General features: G+C 44.7%; 1 protein-coding gene across 1 annotated transcript in view; it reads right to left on the bottom strand.

The window, feature by feature from the left end:
* Positions 1-18,340, bottom strand: part of DDX43 (DEAD-box helicase 43) — a 344,939-nt gene extending 326,599 nt beyond the window's left edge. Inside the window, exon 1 of the mRNA XM_030199037.1 lies at positions 17,979-18,340. Within this exon, the coding sequence (XP_030054897.1) occupies positions 17,979-18,291 (313 nt within the window). The 5' untranslated portion in view covers positions 18,292-18,340. The remainder of the gene's footprint in view (positions 1-17,978) is intronic.
* Positions 18,341-19,057: the final 717 nt, after the last annotated feature.

The raw sequence follows: 19,057 nt of genomic DNA, 5'->3' as shown, positions 1-19,057 counted from the left end.
TGCTTAGACTTGCTATATTGCTATACTGATCTCAAAAGTGCTACAAAATATTACTTGGAACACTGACAAAAAGAAATCTCAGATAAAATGGAAAATAAAGACCTTGTCTCGTCAGAATACGGGGATAGTATTTCTTCAAGTAACCCACCTAAATAATGTTTAGCACTACAAATTGGTCAGGGTGGGCCATTGCTACTATTCTACTTCACCTATTCAAGGACGAGCTGGTACTGCAATACTGATGGGAAAGGGAAATGGACTTGATATACCGCCTTTCTGAGGTTTTTGCAACTACATTCAAAGCGGTTTACATATATTCAGGTACTTATTTTGTACCAGGGGCAATGGAGGGTTAAGTGACTTGCCCAGAGTCACAAGGAGCTGCGGTGGGAATCGAACTCAGTTCCTCAGGATCAAAGTCCACTGCATTAACCACTAGGCTACTCCTCCTCTCCCCCTATGTGGAAACATAAGTATCTACGGGATACCCAAGGGAGATGAGAGATATGCCAAAGAGAGAACAATGCTATCTCTTATGTTTTAGTATCTGTTTATATGCCCACAAACTATCATAGAAAACTTTTCCCCTGCTCTTTTACAGGTGTGACTAACTTTTCCCAACAACCCAATAATTGTAAAAATAAGGGAGAATTTTAAAGCAGTATCGGATCCAGACTGGAATAAAAAGTGTTTCCGGAGGTCACGTGACACCACGTCCGAAGGGAGACATTACAGCTCCTCCGGACCCCTGGCTATTCCCTATTTACAATTGCTTCCGACCCTACACGCGTTATTTGTGCACTCAAGGAAAGTGAGGAACATTGCTGGATTATTTCTTTGGCTTGAAGATTTGGGTAATGGCAACGAAATCAGCACATAAGGAAAAGGCAAGTGGCAAAGCAGCAGGAGTCAAGATGGCGGCATTTTCTAGTCCGGCAGGACCCTCCGTGTCGTCTGTGTGGGTCGCGGAAACTACCTCTGTAATGTCCGAGGTGCTGGAGGATTTGTTGGAGAGGTGATTGTCCCCTATTGATTCAAAATTGGAGTGACTACATGCCCAGTTGGAGGAACTCTCTAGAGTCTGTGTGACTTTCCAATGCCACACCAGTGCTGTGGAGGTTTCAAAGATGGAGAAGGCACAGGACTTAACGCATACATAAAAAGATTACAGCCTTGGAAGCTAAAGGTGGAAGATTTAGAAAACCAGTCATGCAGGAATAACTTGTGCCTGGTTGGTCTACCGGAATCGACTGCAGACAGAGACTTAGCTGTATTTTTGGAATCCTGGTTATCTAAAGAGCTTAATTTGTCAGACCATAGAGAGGCCCCTTTGCGCATAGAGTGCGCCTGTTGTTTAGGGTCACACCAGCCTGCTTCACCCAAGCCTCGTGTGGTTATACTCAGAATTTTGAATTTCATTCACAAGCAGGAAATCTTACAATCATTAAGAGCCACAAAATCTTTGATGTATGAAAATCAACGGGTCCTCTGTTTTCAAGATTATTCAGCTGGAGTGGCGGCACAGCGCAGACTATTTGCCCCGATCTGTTCTAAATTGTTTGCTATGAAGATCCGGTTTACCCTGATCTATCCTGCTACTCTCAAGGTTACCCAAAACGGATCATCGAGGTCCCTCACGTCAGTGGAGAAGGCTCGTGAGTTCCTCTCAGGTGGAGGGCTCGCAGGCTGAAGCATCATGACTGGGCCTTGAGGTCTTCAAATTGAACGTTTGTTGCCTTTTGGGGATCCCACCCCATTATGTAGGAAGTTTTCTTCTTGCGGGGTATACTGTTTAGTTTGGAAAGTTTTGCTCAGGCCTCTGAGGTATACTTACATATGGGGCACGGAGATATTGTGCCTTTGGATCTGTAGGTCTGGGCTTTGTTGAAGAAGACACAGTGTGGATGTGTATGGGTTTTTTTAAAGAAAGGTCATAAGCCTAATGTTGTTCAGGAATGTTTGCATCAGGGTTCGATGGGGACATGTTGTAAGTGACTGTTCCCATGGAGGGCAAGGGTTTTCCAGGCTCAGAAACTGAGTTTTATATTTGTAAGAGACTTTGTGGAGTGGCATAGGTTTCTCATTGTTTGGGACTGTGGAAGGCACAAAACATTGTTCGGGGGGGGGGGGGGGGGGGAGGGGGATGCTGTCTGGAACGTCCCTCCTGGGTTTCTATAACAGATCATTGGGGTGATCTTCAGGTTGTTTATTTTAGGGTGAAGCTAGTGTCTTGGAACGTGTGTGTGTGGGGGGGGGGGGGGATAAATTCACCCATTAAACGTTACATAGCGATATTGCTTTGCTTCAAGAGACTCATTTCAATGGTTTGGAACACACTAAGCTTAAAACTTGGTGGGTGGGGGAGTGGGTGGCGGCAGAGGCCCACAGGAAAAAAAGGGGGGGGGGGGGGAGTGGCAATTTTGTTTAGAGGAGGAGTGGTGGAGAGGGTACAATTGTTGGCAGCGGATCCCGACAGTAGATTTATTTTGGCAGAAGCAGTAATTAAGCACTATAGGCTCCTCATTTGTAACATTTATGCTCCAAATCAGTACGATAAAAACTTTTACAAAACTTTGATTGGTCTTCTAATCCAACATAGGCATTATTCTTTAGTAGTGGGAGGAAATTTTAATGCAGTGTGGGACCCAGTTCTGGATAGAGACGGGGCCCCAACACGCCATATCATGCCAACAAAGGGCCAAGGCAATTGTGTCACTTGTTAGACTTAGTTGATGTGTGGAGAGAGCTGCACCCCTTGGATAGAATATGTCAAAAAGTGAGTTTGGTCTGGTGGCGAAGGCGGAGAGAGGGCCATATGTTATATCAGATCACGCTTGGGTGTGGTTGAAGTGGACTTTTGGGTCACCGAGTAGTCAGCGTGGTCGTTGGCAATTTCCACTGGCCCTTTATAAAGATCCCGTCTTGCGGGAACGCTCGATAAGCTGTTGGAAGTCATACGAGATTACTACCGCGCATGCGCCAGATCCTGTCCTTAATTGGGAAGCTGCAAAGACGGTACCTTAGAGGGGAAGTTATTAGTTATTCCCATTATACTTAAAAAGCGAGCGATAAATGTTAAGGTTGAGTATGCAGCTTCGGCAAGCCCGGCAGCGTTTTGGGGTTTCCCAGGCTGGGGGGGGGGGGGGTGCATCGTCAACAAGTGCTCGATCTTCAGGTAGCGCTAAATTCGCCATTTCACCAGAGGGCGGTGCAAATCACAGTTGTACTATCGATACATGTCATATAAGCATGGTAACAAGGCAGGGGCGTTTGTTGGCCAGACTCACTCGACCCAAGGGGTATACCCAGGGGATTTTATCTCTTCAGGATTCAAGGGGGCATAGAGTGCATTCAGACGAGGACATGTGCGCTATTTTTCACAATTACTATCGCAGCCTACAGTGGGGGAAATAAGTATTTGATCCCTTGCTGATTTTGTAAGTTTGCCCACTGACAAAGACATGAGCAGCCCATAATTGAAGGGTAGGTTATTGGTAACAGTGAGAGATAGCACATCACAAATTAAATCCGGAAAATCACATTGTGGAAAGTATATGAATTTATTTGCATTCTGCAGAGGGAAATAAGTATTTAATCCCTCTGGCAAACAAGACCTAATACTTGGTGGCAAAACCCTTGTTGGCAAGCACAGCGGTCAGACGTCTTCTGTAGTTGATGATGAGGTTTGCACACATGTCAGGAGGAATTTTGGTCCACTCCTCTTTGCAGATCATCTCTAAATCATTAAGAGTTCTGGGCTGTCGCTTGGCAACTCGCAGCTTCAGCTCCCTCCATAAGTTTTCAATGGGATTAAGGTCTGGTGACTGGCTAGGCCACTCCATGACCCTAATGTGCTTCTTCCTGAGCCACTCCTTTGTTGCCTTGGCTGTATGTTTTGGGTCATTGTCGTGCTGGAAGACCCAGCCACGACCCATTTTTAAGGCCCTGGCGGAGGGAAGGAGGTTGTCACTCAGAATTGTACGGTACATGGCCCCATCCATTCTCCCATTGATGCGGTGAAGTAGTCCTGTGCCCTTAGCAGAGAAACACCCCCAAAACATAACATTTCCACCTCCATGCTTGACAGTGGGGACGGTGTTCTTTGGGTCATAGGCAGCATTTCTCTTCCTCCAAACACGGCGAGTTGAGTTCATGCCAAAGAGCTCAATTTTTGTCTCATCTGACCACAGCACCTTCTCCCAATCACTCTCGGCATCATCCAGGTGTTCACTGGCAAACTTCAGACGGGCCGTCACATGTGCCTTCCGGAGCAGGGGGACCTTGCGGGCACTGCAGGATTGCAATCCGTTATGTCGTAATGTGTTACCAATGGTTTTTGTGGTGACAGTGGTCCCAGCTGCCTTGAGATCATTGACAAGTTCCCCCCTTGTAGTTGTAGGCTGATTTCTAACCTTCCTCATGATCAAGGATACCCCACGAGGTGAGATTTTGCGTGGAGCCCCAGATCTTTGTCGATTGACAGTCATTTTGTACTTCTTCCATTTTCTTACTATGGCACCAACAGTTGTCTCCTTCTCGCCCAGCGTCTTACTGATGGTTTTGTAGCCCATTCCAGCCTTGTGCAGGTGTATGATCTTGTCCCTGACATCCTTAGACAGCTCCTTGCTCTTGGCCATTTTGTAGAGGTTAGAGTCTGACTGATTCACTGAGTCTGTGGACAGGTGTCTTTCATACAGGTGACCATTGCCGACAGCTGTCTGTCATGCAGGTAACGAGTTGATTTGGAGCATCTACCTGGTCTGTAGGGGCCAGATCTCTTACTGGTTGGTGGGGGATCAAATACTTATTTCCCTCTGCAGAATGCAAATAAATTCATATACTTTCCACAATGTGATTTTCCGGATTTAATTTGTGATGTGCTATCTCTCACTGTTACCAATAACCTACCCTTCAATTATGGGCTGCTCATGTCTTTGTCAGTGGGCAAACTTACAAAATCAGCAAGGGATCAAATACTTATTTCCCCCACTGTATATGCTTCACCGCCAGAGGCGTGGTTTGTACTTAGATTCAGTAAACTTGCCTTCTATTGGGCAGGGGGATAGGGAGTACTTGAACGCCCAAATTCAGGAAGACGAGGTCACCGCATCAATTGATGGTAGCCCCTCTGTTCAAAGCCCTGGGAGAGGATGGGTTTAGGGTGGAATTCTATAAGTTTTTGGGAGCAGAGGTGGTTCCCCCCCTTACCAGATTATTTAATAGGATTGTGGAGTCTGAATCCTTGTCGCTCTCCCTTGCATTGGCGCAAATTATTGTTTTGCCCAAGCCCGACAGGGACCCTTCTTTGGCAGAATCCTATTGGCCTATCTCTTTGTTAAATCATGAAGTTAAATTATTGGCAAAAATCACGGCAAATCATCTGGGGCGGGTGTTGCCTAGTATTCTTCATAAGGCGCAGTTGGGCTTTGTCGGTGGTTGCTCGGTAACGAAGAATCTCCGAACTATACTGACCACATTGGAGTATAGAAAACACAGGGACCTCTCATCGATCCTTATTAGTTTTGACACTGAGAAGGCCTTTGACTGAGTACATTGGGATTTTATGTTTGCCTCTTTGGCGGCTTACGGGTTCTCAGGCCGTTTTGTCTCTGTCATTAGGGCGTTATACTCAGCACCCCAAGCGTGTTAGTAAATGGATTGAGTCTCTGCCCCTTTCCAATGCTTAGAGGTACTCAACAAGACTGCCCCCTTTCTCCATTACTATTCGTGTTGCCGTTGGACCCCCTTCTCCGGGATATAGTGGCGAACCTGGACATCCATGAAGTCCAAATTAGTACCCAATGCTTTACTTTTGCTGGTAATATTCTAGTCCACCTCACTAATCCTAGGGTCTCCCTCGCGGTGCTACTGGTTACATTTCAGGAGTATGGGGACTTCGTGGGGTTTCGCCTAAATTTAGAGAAGTTGGAGGGTCTGTACTCTTCACAGCAGCTACAGGCCGATTGGGGACCGGATTTTCCTTTACGTTGGGCGAGTGACTCATTCAAATATTTAGGCATTAGATTGGCGATAGATGTTGGGTCATTGCACTGCCTCAACGTGGGGCCCTTATGGAAGATTTATTTTTGTTACATTTGTATCCCGCGCTTTCCCACTCATGGCAGGCTCAATGCGGCGGGCAATGGAGGATTAAGTGACTAGCCCAGAGTCACAAGGAGCTGCCTGTGCCGGGAATCGAACTCAGTTCCTCAGGAACCAAAGTCCACCACCCTAACCACTAGGCCACTCCTCCACACAGATAGAAGACAGAAATTGAATGGTTGGAGAGATCTCCCTCTATCATGGCTAGGAAAGATAAGTCATTTGAAAATGGTTCAATTTCCTAGATGGCTATATGTCCTTCAGTTTTTACCTTTGCGATTACTACAGAAGAGACCTGAGAAGTCTTTACAGGCTCTTTGGTAATTTCTGTTGGGCGGGAGAGACCTGAGAAGTCTTTACAGGCTCTTTGGTAATTTCTGTTGGGCGGGTAAAAAAATAAAATTGAGAATGACCACTATGATAGGAGATTGGAAACAGGGGGGCCTGGGCATGCCAAATATGAAGCTTTATAATCAAGCTTGCTTATTACGGCATTTGGGAGATTGGTTTAGGAAAACTCAGATTTATACACCGGTACAGTTGGAAAGAGAATATTAAGCACCACACAACCTCTCTTCTTTGCTACACTGCACTACAGCTCATACTCATTATCATAGGAACAGTGTGTTAGGCCCTTTACGTGATGTGTAGAAGGTCTTAGTGGGGAACTTTGGGGGAGGGGGGGGGGAACACTTACATATCTGACCAGCTTTCCATTCGGGAGAATGGGGCATTTACACCAGGGTTGGATAATCCCACTTTTAGGTCTTGGGAACAGAAGGGGATTTTTCTTTTAGAGCGTGTGTTGGGGAGAGGGGGAGAATTGATTTCTTTTGAAAACTTGAAGGGTCAGATGGGCTCCACTTGGAGAGAGAACTTTGCATATGCCCTAGACAGTTCACTTTTGAAGATTCAGGTGGGTTCCCGAGTTAGAGATTTCTTTTTGGAGGTGTCTGATCAAGGGCTTTCAGTCTCTAAGCTTCATAAGGCCCTTGTGAAATTTCACCCCTGCAAAGATTTTTTGGGTTTAAGGAACAGATGGGAACTAGATTCTGAGGTCAGTTTGAAAAACTGGGATGTTGGGGCCTCGCTCAAGGGTATTTTCAACTTGACTACAGATGCGAGACTTAGATAATGTGGGTACAGAGTGATGGACCGTACAGGTCTTTCTCTGCCATCATCTACTATGTTACATGCCTAAAGTTCAGGTAGCTCACGTGGGGGTTGGTGGGGAGTCCACCTGCTCTAAATGTAGGCACTTGCACCATACATTTTTTCATGCTTTATGGGCGTGCCCCAAGATTCAGAAATTTTGGGAACAGTTGAGGAGATTTTTGGTGCGTTTGTTTGACCAAGAAATACGAGGTTCGCTGGAACAACTTCTACTGGATGTGCCTGGGGTATTCAGGCCTTTGTCAAGATATGCTAGTCTTTTAAGTCGAAAGTTATGTCTGGTGGCCTGGAAAGTTATTTTACAATATTGGGTGCTGCCGGACTCCCCAGCTTTTTGGCACTGGAGGAACCTGGTACATCTTTTGGTTTCATGGGAGGCCAGGGAGACGAAGGGTACTATTAAGCGCAAGAAGCAATTTTTACTTACTTGGAACCCCTATTTGCAACTATTGAGTCCCCAGGGTCGCAGCCTCATTATTAATCATTTGTAACTTATTTGTGATAGCACCACTCCTGACACTCAGCTTACTTCTGGAAAAGGTGTGGGGGGGGGGGGGGGGGATTTAGCTGGATCCTAGTCTTTGTTTTGTTCTTGCAGAGGGAGGGGGAGGAGTCTGGCTATTGTATTTTGGATGTACTATGCTTTGGATAAAGGGGTGGGGAAGAAGATGGGGTCAAACTAAAATGGAAGTTGATAGTTTGCAAGCTGTATTATAAGTTCCTTTGTTTCATAATGGTTTGTACTTTTGCAGACCTTTGTGAATTCTAAATTTTCCATCAATAAAAATTGTTGTACCATAAAACATTCAAAGCAAAACTTAAGGCATGGCTCTTTGTTAAAGCTTTTGATGTAATATGTCGTCTTATTTCTGTTTGTTCTGTATTGCTAGTTCTCTTTTCCCTCTATGATTTCTGTTCTGTCCACTGTCCTATTGAATTTTGTAGTTCCCTTCATTTTCCTTGAAATTTTTAATTGTATCGTAAACAACCGAGAACTGTCAGTCAGTAATAGCGGTATAGTAAATCTCAATAAACCATTTGAGCCCTGGTATCTCTTGTTCAGAGCCTGCTGCTCTAACCACTAGGTTACTCCTCTTCTTGCTGAGCTTTAGTTTATGTTTATTGAATTGGGTTAAGTCTCATTTAAAAAAACAAAAGTGTTTCCGGAGCCCAATCCCACCCTGCTGTTTGAGGGTGGTGATCTATTATGTTAGTTTAAATTTAGAGACCCTTTTACTAAGCCGTGTAAACATCTACGCACGACCAACGCATGCCAAAATAGTTACCGAACGGCTACCTAGTGACTCTTACACTAATTTCATTCTTGGTGCGCATCCGAAAAATAATTTTTATTTTTGGACATGCATAGGTCATTAACGCTAGGTCAATGGCTGGCGTTAGTTTCTCAGACACAAAATGGACACGCAGCAATTTTGATTTTGCCGCACGTCCATTTACGGTAAAAATTTTAAATAATAAAAATAAATTTTTTACAGGCGTGCTGAAAATTGATCGGCGCGCACCCCAAACCCACACCTACACTACTGCAAATCATTTTTCAGCGCACCTCAGTAAAAGGACCCCTTAGTGAATGTTTACAGGGTTTTATGCCCAGATAAAAAAAAAAATCATTTAGTCACCCAGAACCCATTTGACCGAAAGCCATTTGGATTATATATTACTTTCTGAATGCTCTTTTAACCATGTCATGAGGGTGGATATCATGCATTGTAGAATTTCTGACCATGCTTTGGTTACCTTGAGCCTTACCATAGCTAGACATGAACCCCCTTTATGGAACATGCCTCAAAGCCTCCACGAAGATGAAGCTCAAAAGTGTGAAGAATATAAGGTTCACATTAAGCAGCATATGCACACTCCAGGTTTATTCTGGAAAACTGGGAAGGCAATTATACGAGGTGAGATTATCTCATACCTGAAATACTGCTATAAGAAACTGAACAGACAAATCTGGTAATATTCTCAGCTTTGGTAAGCCCAACGAGATTTAGCTTGAAGTTTGACTGGGGAAAACAGAACAATAATTTTCAGATTCAGTGCTCTTTGAACGCCCTTATATATCAGTGAACTTTGAACAACCTCATGTATTGCTAGCATCATTATCTATATAAATAAAAATGTAAATGTTCGTTTGTTCAAAATCTTAAATCTCCAAAAGTTCTTCACCAACTGCTTTCAAATTTGAACACAACGTTGCATTCAAATACGCGCATGCTTTTATATACCTACTATTATATAGAAGTCACAGCTGTCGTACTCTCGGAGCAAAAGCAGTGCGAAGAGTAATTGCAAATCAAGCTGAGGAAGAACGGCCATCACCGAACGAGCGAAACGACAAAGAATGGCTCAAATACGTGCCGAGGAAGCAGCAGAGCGACGTGCAGCCAGACTTCACGTTGCACGGTTGCGAGCACGGCGATCACGTTCTGCAGCTTCAGATCTGCTTCATTCTCAACAGAATCAACGCGACAGGCTGAGAGTGGCTTAAATCTCCGAAAGTTCTTCACCGATTGCTTTGAAATTACGCGCATGTTTTTATATACCTACTATTATATAGATGTCACAGCTGTCGTACTCGCGGAGCGGAAGCAGTGCCACGAGTAATTGCAAATCAAACTGAGGAAGAACGGCCATCAGCGAACGAGCGAAACACACAAAGAATGGCTCACATACCTGCCGAGGAAGCAGCAGAGCGACGTGCAGCCAGACTTGACGATGCACGGTTGAGAGCACGGCGATCGCGTTCTGCAGCTTCAGATCTGCTTCGTTCTCAACAGAATCAATGCAACAGGCTGAGTGGCTTAAATCTCCGAAAGTTCTTCACCGATTGCTTTGAAATTTCAACACAACGTTGCATTCAAATATGCGCGTGTTTTTATATACCTACAATTGCAAATCAAGGGCATCAGCGAACGAGCGAAAACAGACAAAGAATGGCTCAAATACTTGCTGAGGAAACAGCACAGCAAAAAACATCGCTTGAGCCTTGTGATCGATCACTGCAAGATTTGCGTGGAAACATCAGACTATTTGGGAACACATTAATATTGCTTGCAGGAGATTTCAGGCAAACATTACCTGTAGTTCCTCGATTGACACCAGCAACCAAAATAAATGCTTGCCTAAAATACTTTACTTTGTGGCAACAGGTAAAGACGTTAAACTTAACTACAAATAAGCTTGTCCAGCTGCAAAACGATCAATTAGCTCAGATATTCTCACATCAATTGCTGAAAATTGGGAACGGAAAGGTGCCGGTTGATCTGACCTCAGGACGAATTTCATTGCCTCGTAACTTCTGCAATTTACTGACCTCAAAAGAACAATTGGTTGAAAAAGTATTTCCCAATATTCAAACCAATTATAAGAATCATGATTTGCTGAGTGAACGAGCTATTCTTGCGGCCAAGAATAAAGACGTCTACGAACTGAACAATATTATTCAGTCTAACATTCAAAGCGAGCCACTCACATACAAGTCCATCGACACTGTTCTGGAAGCAGATGAAGCGCTTAATTATCCAACAGACTTTTTCAATTCACTCGATCTGCCAAGGATGCCAACGCACGTACTGCAACTGAAATTCGGCGTGCCAATTATCATGTTGCGAAATATCAACCAGTCAAAGCTTTGCAACCGCACGCGGCTTGCAGTAAAAAAATTAATGAGCAATGTCGTACAAGCAACAATCTTGACAGGACCTTTCAAAGGTGAACATGTCCTCATTCCTCGCATTCCTATGATTCCAACAGATATGCCATTTCAATTTAACAGATTGCAATTCCCAATTCGATTGGCGTTTGCAATCACAATCAACAAAGCTCAGGGCCAATCTTTAGAATTCACCCGTTTACATCTACACATGGATTGCTTCTCACATGGACAATTATATGTTGCATGTTCTGCAGTCGGCAAACCAGACAATCTCTATCTCTGCACACACAATGGAACAACAAAAAATATTGTATACCCAGAAGCATTGTGAAATTAAACATATTAGAAACGTGCGCTTCCTCTTTTCTTTCTTTTCCATTTAACCAAACTGAGCCACAGCAACGCGTGGCCGGGTAGAGCTAGTATGTGTGTGTGTGTGTATATATATATATTTCATTTCCAATATAATTAAAAGGAAAAAAAAAACTTAGCAAAGAATAAACACAGAATATCACATCCTACTAAGGAAAACCATGTAACTTACCCTTTAAATATTCTATAATTAAAGTTCACATATGGAGAAGACCAAGAAAGGAACGTCTAGAAGACACATACATATTAAAAAAAAAAAAAAAAAAAAAGATGTACCCCAATCACTATAACTAATAGAACCACTGTAAAGATGTAATCACTCATGGGGTCAAGAGGTTACTGCCCCTTTTCCTTCAAGAAAGAACTGTAATTGGGATGGTTCAAAAAATACATATTTGACATTTAAGGAAATTATACATTTACATGGATGATGCAGCTGAAAAGTTGCACCAAGTGGTAATACTTTAGAACAAGACAAAAATTATTCATGCATATCCAAGTCCAATGAGATTACATCCCTTATCTAAAGACGTCTCCATGCTAGTTAAATTCAAACTCTCTGAAGAAATAATCAGCTTGTCCAAGTTTTTCCAAAAAGCTAATGTGCTTTTTACACAAAACAAAGTAAATCAGATTTACTTTTCAAGAGGGGGGAGGGGGGGTACTACTACTACTTAACATTTCTAGAGCGCTACTAGGGTTACGCAGCATTGTACAGTTTAACAAAAAGGACAGTCCCTGCTCAAAAGAGCTTACAATGTAATGGGCGAAATGTCAAGTGTCAAGTGGGGGGGGGCAGTCTAGATTTCCTGAATAGAGGTATGGTGGTTAGGTGCCGAAGGCAACGTTGAAGAGGTGGGCTTTGAGCAAGGCTTTGAAGATGGGCAGGGAGGGGGCCTGGCGTATGGGCTCAGGGAGTTTATTCCAGGCATGGGGTGGGGCGAGGCAGAAAGGGCGGAGCCTGGAGTTGGCGGTGGTGGTGAAGGTGGTGGGTAGAGCAGATTCTTGATATCCAAACAACTTTTACAAATTATAGAAATTCTCCTTAGGTGTAGCTGTTAAAATCTGAGGAAAATTCAACAATCAAGTTCAAACTTTCATTATAATTTTCAAAATTCTTTACCCTTCGATATATCATTTCATCCTGCAGTACCAAAGTTTGTGCAGATTTCACCTGTTGAAGTTGAGTCTCCAAGATCTCCTCTTTCCCTTTCAGTACCACATCACTCTTTTCCAAAGCCTGGAGCCTAAATTCTGATTGGGACACAGTGGGCAGGATTTTAGAAGTCAAAGAATAAACAGCATCCAGGGCATGTCATATGGCCTCAAGGATGATTTCCGCTGGCTTAGCCAGGAGCAGCAGGATGAACTTCAATTCCATCGCCGGATTCTCCAGATGCTCTCCCACTGGCATCTCACCCAACACTGAATCAGGAGAAGCTTCGGCATAGACCCACTTGCTACCGATGCCAACAGAAACCCCGTTGCCAACCCAAAGGAACCCAGCTCTGCTTTCATCCTGGGATGGGGGAGTAGTGGGACTTAACGGGCCAAGCAAAACCTCACTCCCAAAGCTCAAGCCCCTCTCCAAAGCGTGAGCAGCTGGTTCATGTGGTGATCTCTGCCTGACAAAAAGAAGGAAACACCATCTGCCAAGCAGGCTGGGTGGGAGGCTTCCCACAGCGTTCAGAAAACACAGAGAGAGACCTCACTTGCATGTTCACATCTAGGCAGCCATCTTTTTAGATATAGAAATAAGATGGGTACTTGTTTGGTGCACCTGGTGCATACTATACTATAGGTAGATCTCTTACATTTTCTTCCGTAAAGACCAAATCGCGTTTTACCAAATATAAGCCTAGCTGCCGTGTTTTAAGCGGTCTGAAGTTTCTTTAAGGTTTGTTCTTTACATCCCACATAAATTCCATTGCAGTAATCTAAGTGGCTTAGTACCATTGATTGTCTCAGGTTGTGAAATGTTTCCCTCGGGAAGAATTGCTTCACGCGTTTGAGTTTCCACATTGAGTGGAACATTTTCTTTGTTGTGGATGCCACTTGGCTCTCTAGTGTTAAATTACAGTCCATTGTAACGCCGAGGATTTTCAAGCTGTCTGAAATAGGAAGGGTGTGATCTGGGGTGTTGATACTTGTGGGGATGTCTCTGTATTGGGATGAGAGGATGAAACAATGAGTTTCTTCTTTATTCAGTTTTAGTTGAAATGCATTTGCCTATGAATCCATGGTGTTCAGGCCGAGCTTGATTTCGTTGGTGATTTCTGTCAGTTTGGTTTTGTAAGGAATGTATATTGTGACATCGTCTGCATATATGAAAGGGTTAAGGCCATGGCTGGATAAGGACTTGGCAAGTGGGGTCATCATTAAGTTGAACAGGATCGGCGATAGCGGCGATCCTTGCGGTACTCCACAGTCTGCTTCACACGGTGACGATATGTTTGAATTTGATTTTACTTGATATGTACTTGTGATTAGGAAGCCCTTGATCCACTTAAGTATGTTTCCACCAATCCCGAACTTATCTAGTAATCTTATTAATATATTATGGTTTACCATGTCAAATGCACTAGACATGTCGAATTGGAGGAGAAGGATGTTTTTGCCTGTTGCTATTTCCTGCTTGAATTTGGCTAGAAAAGTGAGTAATACTGTTTCCGTGCTGTGGAGGGGGCGAAAGCCTGACTGTGATTCCTGTAATATTGAGAATTTATTTATGTAATTTGTAAGTTGTTTGGTTACCATGCTTTCCATCAGTTTGACCACCAACGGGATAGATGCTACTGGACAGTAGTAAGTGATTTTTTTTTTTTTCTCTTGGTGTCTTTTGGTATTGGGGTGCGTAGGATATTGCCATTTTCCTTAGGGAAGAGGCCTTGCTGAAGCATGCAATTTAGGTGGGATGTGAGGTCTGCTATAAAGCGGTCAGGGATGGATTTCATTAGGTAGCTGGGACAGGTATCTAGTTTACAGTGAGTGTTGGAAAACCTACTAATCGCCTGGGTGACTGTTTCGACGGTAAGGAGGGCGAAGTTTAACCAGGTCCGATCTGCCGGGTATTCTCCAATGGTTGGGTCTAGTTCATTACAGAAGTTTTCAATATTGGTGTTGTTCTGAGGTAGCGTGTTACGTAGGTTTACAATTTTTTCATTGAAGTACTTTGCAAGTTTATCTGCAGAAGGGATGTCTGTATTCATGGTAGTGACCAAGTTGGTGTCTAGGAGTTTGTTCACGAGTTGGTATAATTTCTTCATGTCTTTGTAATCTGTCTCTATTTTGGTTTTATAGTATGCTCTTCTGGCCTGTCTTATTGCGCATTTGTATTTTCTTTGTATGTGTTTCCATGTGTTGAGTGTATGCTCATCTTTTGTTTTATTCCATGCTCGTTCGAGTTTCCTGGATTGTGTTTTTAACTTTTTCAGTTCATCGTTAAACCATGGTGTCAAGTTATGCTTGCGCTTCAGCCTGCCTTCCCTTCTGTCTCAGCTCTGCCTCTGGACCCGCCCTCATTTCCTGTTTCTGGAAGGGTGGGACCAGAGGCAGAGCTGAGACAGAAGGGAAGGCAGGCTGAAGTGCTGTGCCTGCTCGCCTTTTACTGCTACTACTTATTTCTAAAGCGCTACTAGACGTACGCAGCGCTGTACACTTGAACATGAAGACAGAGTCCCTGCTCGACAGAGCTTACAATCTAACTAGGACAGACAGACAGAACAAACAAGAGATAAGGGAATATTAAAGTGAGGATGATAAAATAAGGGTTCTGAACAAAGTGAATAGTTAGGAGTTAAAAGCAGCATCAAAAAGGTGGGCTTTTAGCTTAGATTTGAAGACGGCCAGAAATGGAGCTTGACGTACCGGCTCAGGAAGTCTATTCTAGGCATATGGTGCAGCAAGATAAAAGGAAACGAGTCTGGAGTTAGCAGTGGAGGACAAGGGTGCAGATAAGAGAGATTTACCCAATGAACTGAGTTCCCTGGGAGGAATATAGGGAGAGATGAGAGTGGAGAGGTACTGAGGAGCTGCAGAGTGAATGCACTTATAGGTCAATAAGAGGAGTTTGAATTGTATGCAGAAACGGATAGGAAGCCAGTGAAGTGACTTGAGGAGAGGGCTAATATGAGCATAACGACACTGGCGGAATATTAGTCGTGCAGCAGAATTTTGAACAGATTGAAGAGGAGAGATGGCTAAGTGGGAGACCTGTGAGAAGCAAGTTGCAATAGTCTAATGAGAGGTGATAAGAGTGCGGATGAGGGTTCTGGTAGTGTGCTGAGAAAGGAAAGGGCGAATTTTGCTGATATTATAGAGAAAAACGGCAGGTTTTAGCAGTCTGCTGAATATGTGCAGAGAAGGAGAGGGAGGATTCGAAGATGACCCCAAGGTTACGAGCTGATGAGACAGGAAGGATGAGAGTGTTATCCACAGAAATAGAGAATGGGGGAGGAGGAGAGGTTGGTTTAGGGGGAAAGATAAGAAGCTCAGTCTTGGTCATGTTTAGTTTCAGATGGCGCTGAGACATCCAGGCAGCAATGTCAGACAGGCAGGCTGATGCTTTGGCCTGGATTCCTGCTGAGATTTCTGGTGTAGAGAGGTAGATCTGGGAGTCATCAGAGTAAAGATGATACTGAAAACCATGGGATGAGATCAGAGTACCAAGGGAAGAAGTATAGATAGAGAAAAGAAGAGGTCCCAGGACAGATCCCTGAGGTACACCAACTGACAGTGGGATAGAAGTAGAGGAGGATCCACTAGAGTATACACTAAAGGTACGCTGGGAGAGATAAGGAGAAAACCAGGAAAGAACAGAGCCCTGAAATCCAAGTGAGGACAGCGTATCAAGGAGTAGGCGGTGATTAACAGTGTCAAAAGCAGCAGATAGATTGAGAAGGATGAGTATAGAATAGAGACCTTTGGATCTGGCCAGGAACAGATCATTACTGCTGCTGGCGGACCCCGCAGTAAGAACTTTTAAATTCAGGCCAGCACGCAGGAAGGCGAGGGGCAGGTGGAGGACTGTTAGAAGAGGGCGGGCATCGCAGGCCGGGCTGCCACTTGGAGGGAAGAGAGAGAGAGGGGGAGGGAGGGAGGGAAGCGCAGGTGTCTGGAACTCGGAGGAGAGGGAGGGGGGGCGTGTCTGGAACTCGGAGGAGAGGGAGGGGGGCGTGTCTGGAACTCGGAGGAGAGGGAGGGGGGCGGGCCTGGAACTCGGAGGAGAGGGAGGGGGGGCGGGCCTGGAACTCGGAGGAGAGGGAGGGGGGGCGGGCCTGGAACTCGGAGGAGAGGGAGGCCTCGAACTCTGAGGGCAGCAGGGAGGGAGGGGGGCGCTGCTCCCACGATTGAATCCTCACCTCCAATATTCTGTGGCTGGCTGGTGCTGGTTTCCTTTCCCTCACTGATCCGCCCTCTGACGTCACCATATTCTGACGCGAGGGCGGACCAATGGGAATTGTGTTACGAACCCAGGCATCCAGACGTAGAACGTTGGAGTTGGAGGTGCAAATTATTATATAGGATGTAATTAGTATAGTATTTTGTTCTCCTGGACATTACAGTTTTATCTGTAATCCTTAAGCAGGGTTTTCTGGAGGCTAAAAAGTTCTGTCACGCTTGATTTCTAATAAGTAACATAGAGGCATATTTTCAAAGCACTTAGCCTTCCAAAGTTCCATAGGTTTCTATGGAACTTTGGAAGGCTAAGTGCTTTGAAAATATGCCTCATAGTAACATAGTAGATGCTACAATCCAATTTATTACTTAAGAACCTTCATTCTTTACCATGTATGTGTGCACATGGTATACATATATACATATATATATATATATATATATATATATATATACACACACACCATGATCTGTTCCATATATGTTATGTTCCATGTATGGTACCATGTATGTATGCACCTTAACGCAATACCATTGGTAATTCTGTTGCCCGGAAATGGCAATCGCCATTACAACAAATGTAAGCCACATTGCGCCTGCAAATTGGTGGGAAAATGTGGGATACAAATGCTACAAATAAATAAATAAATGACGGCAGAGAAAGACCTGTCCGGTCCATCCAGTCTGCCCACAAGATAACTCATATGCGATACTTTATGTGTATACCTGACCTTGATTTGTATCTGCCATTTTCAGGGCACAACAAACCGTAGAAGTCTGCCCAGCACTAGCCCCAGTTTCCATATCTGTACATATGCATTTTTTCCTAATATATTCTATTTAATGTCTCCAGGTTCTTTTGAGTTTTTTTGATGGTAATGCAAAGAAAATCTTTACATTTTCCACGTAGAGAAATATTTCTTTCAAAAACAAAGATGAGAGAATAATGTACATTCCAAAACCCCCATAAGATATACTTTCCCTACGGTCCCAACCAACTGAAAACAAGTCGGGACTCATAGATTACCAGAGCTATATCTTACCACCAGCCAGAAAGAAAAGCACTATCAACAGGAACAGCGCTCCAAGACAGGGAATCTATGCGCTATGTTGTTTTATTACACAGAAGTAGAGGAGACAATTAGAACGCTCCGCGGAGGGATCCAGGCCTGATGCCCAGACTGTACTCTAAGTCCTACTACGAACTCTAAAAGCTCTGCAGAAGATCTCCGCATTCATCTGCTCAACGGTTTCTCACCTATCACAGTCCCAATGAGGGAATTATCCAGGCAGAAGCAGAGTGGCACCGAGCCCTGCCCTCGGCTCCTCCGAAACTCGCAGGCGACGCCCCCACCACTGCTAGGCCTCTGTTCCCTGCCACGGCCACTGGGTCTATCCGCACGGCTCCTCCAGTTCTCTCGGGAAGGACTTTGCTGCTGTTCATTGCCTCTCCAGGCTGACAAGGGTCTCGTCCCCGCGGAAGATCCCCAGCGCCCGGGCTCCCACTCTGGGAGTGCGGACAGCGGCTTCCTCCGAGACTCCTCGTCGCTCTCTGCATCCCAATCCGCCATGGTGTCGTTTCCACAACTCCACTACCAAAAGGCAGGAGATGCGTCACGTGGAACTAGAAGTAAGGACCGCACTTACTCTTAGCGCAGGGGCTGGCGCTCGCTCGTCATTCAACCATCCAATCCCAAACGGATCTGCAGCGCATCAATTGGCTGAACAGTCTGCTAAAAGACTCGCCTCGAGCGTCTAGCTGTGAGTTCGCAATCACCAAGGAGATTTGATAGGAGAGACCTGAGCCTATTTGGTCTATTATGTGGGCTGAAGCAAGTAGAAGGGGGTTGTCCCCTATCAACTTCATTGTTTTGGGTGTACCAAGATGGCGACAAATTAATTAAAACCATGGGTGGAGTGGGTGGAGACCTGCTTCACCTTTTGACCTCATGTTGTCTCGGGTTATCAAACCTCCTTGGCATGAACCTAGTAGATGTCCGAAGTAAAAGTAGAGAATGCCAAAAACCACACCACCCAACGAAATGAAGTGAAGAGTCCTTTCTCCGAGGACAAGCAGGCTGATATTCTCACATGTGGGTGACGTCACGTCAGCCCAGAGGATTTTCTAGTAAAATCTAAAAGTCTCTTCAACTGTGCCTTGTCGCGTGGGCGATCACACTGTGCATGCGTGCGCACGACTTCCCGCCCGCCGCGCGGACACGTTCCTCAGTTCTTCTTTTTCCGCGTCTAAGGAGACACGGAGTTCGAGAGCTTCGCGTTTCTTCGGGCCTTCAGGAGTTAAGTCTCTTCGATTTTACCCTTCGGGTATTGTTTAAG

This window comes from Microcaecilia unicolor, chromosome 3 (assembly GCF_901765095.1).
Source record: "Microcaecilia unicolor chromosome 3, aMicUni1.1, whole genome shotgun sequence".
NCBI classification, from domain to species: Eukaryota; Metazoa; Chordata; class Amphibia; order Gymnophiona; family Siphonopidae; genus Microcaecilia; species Microcaecilia unicolor.
Note: the sequence above shows the minus strand (reverse complement) of the source record. Positions and strands in the feature narration are given on the sequence as shown.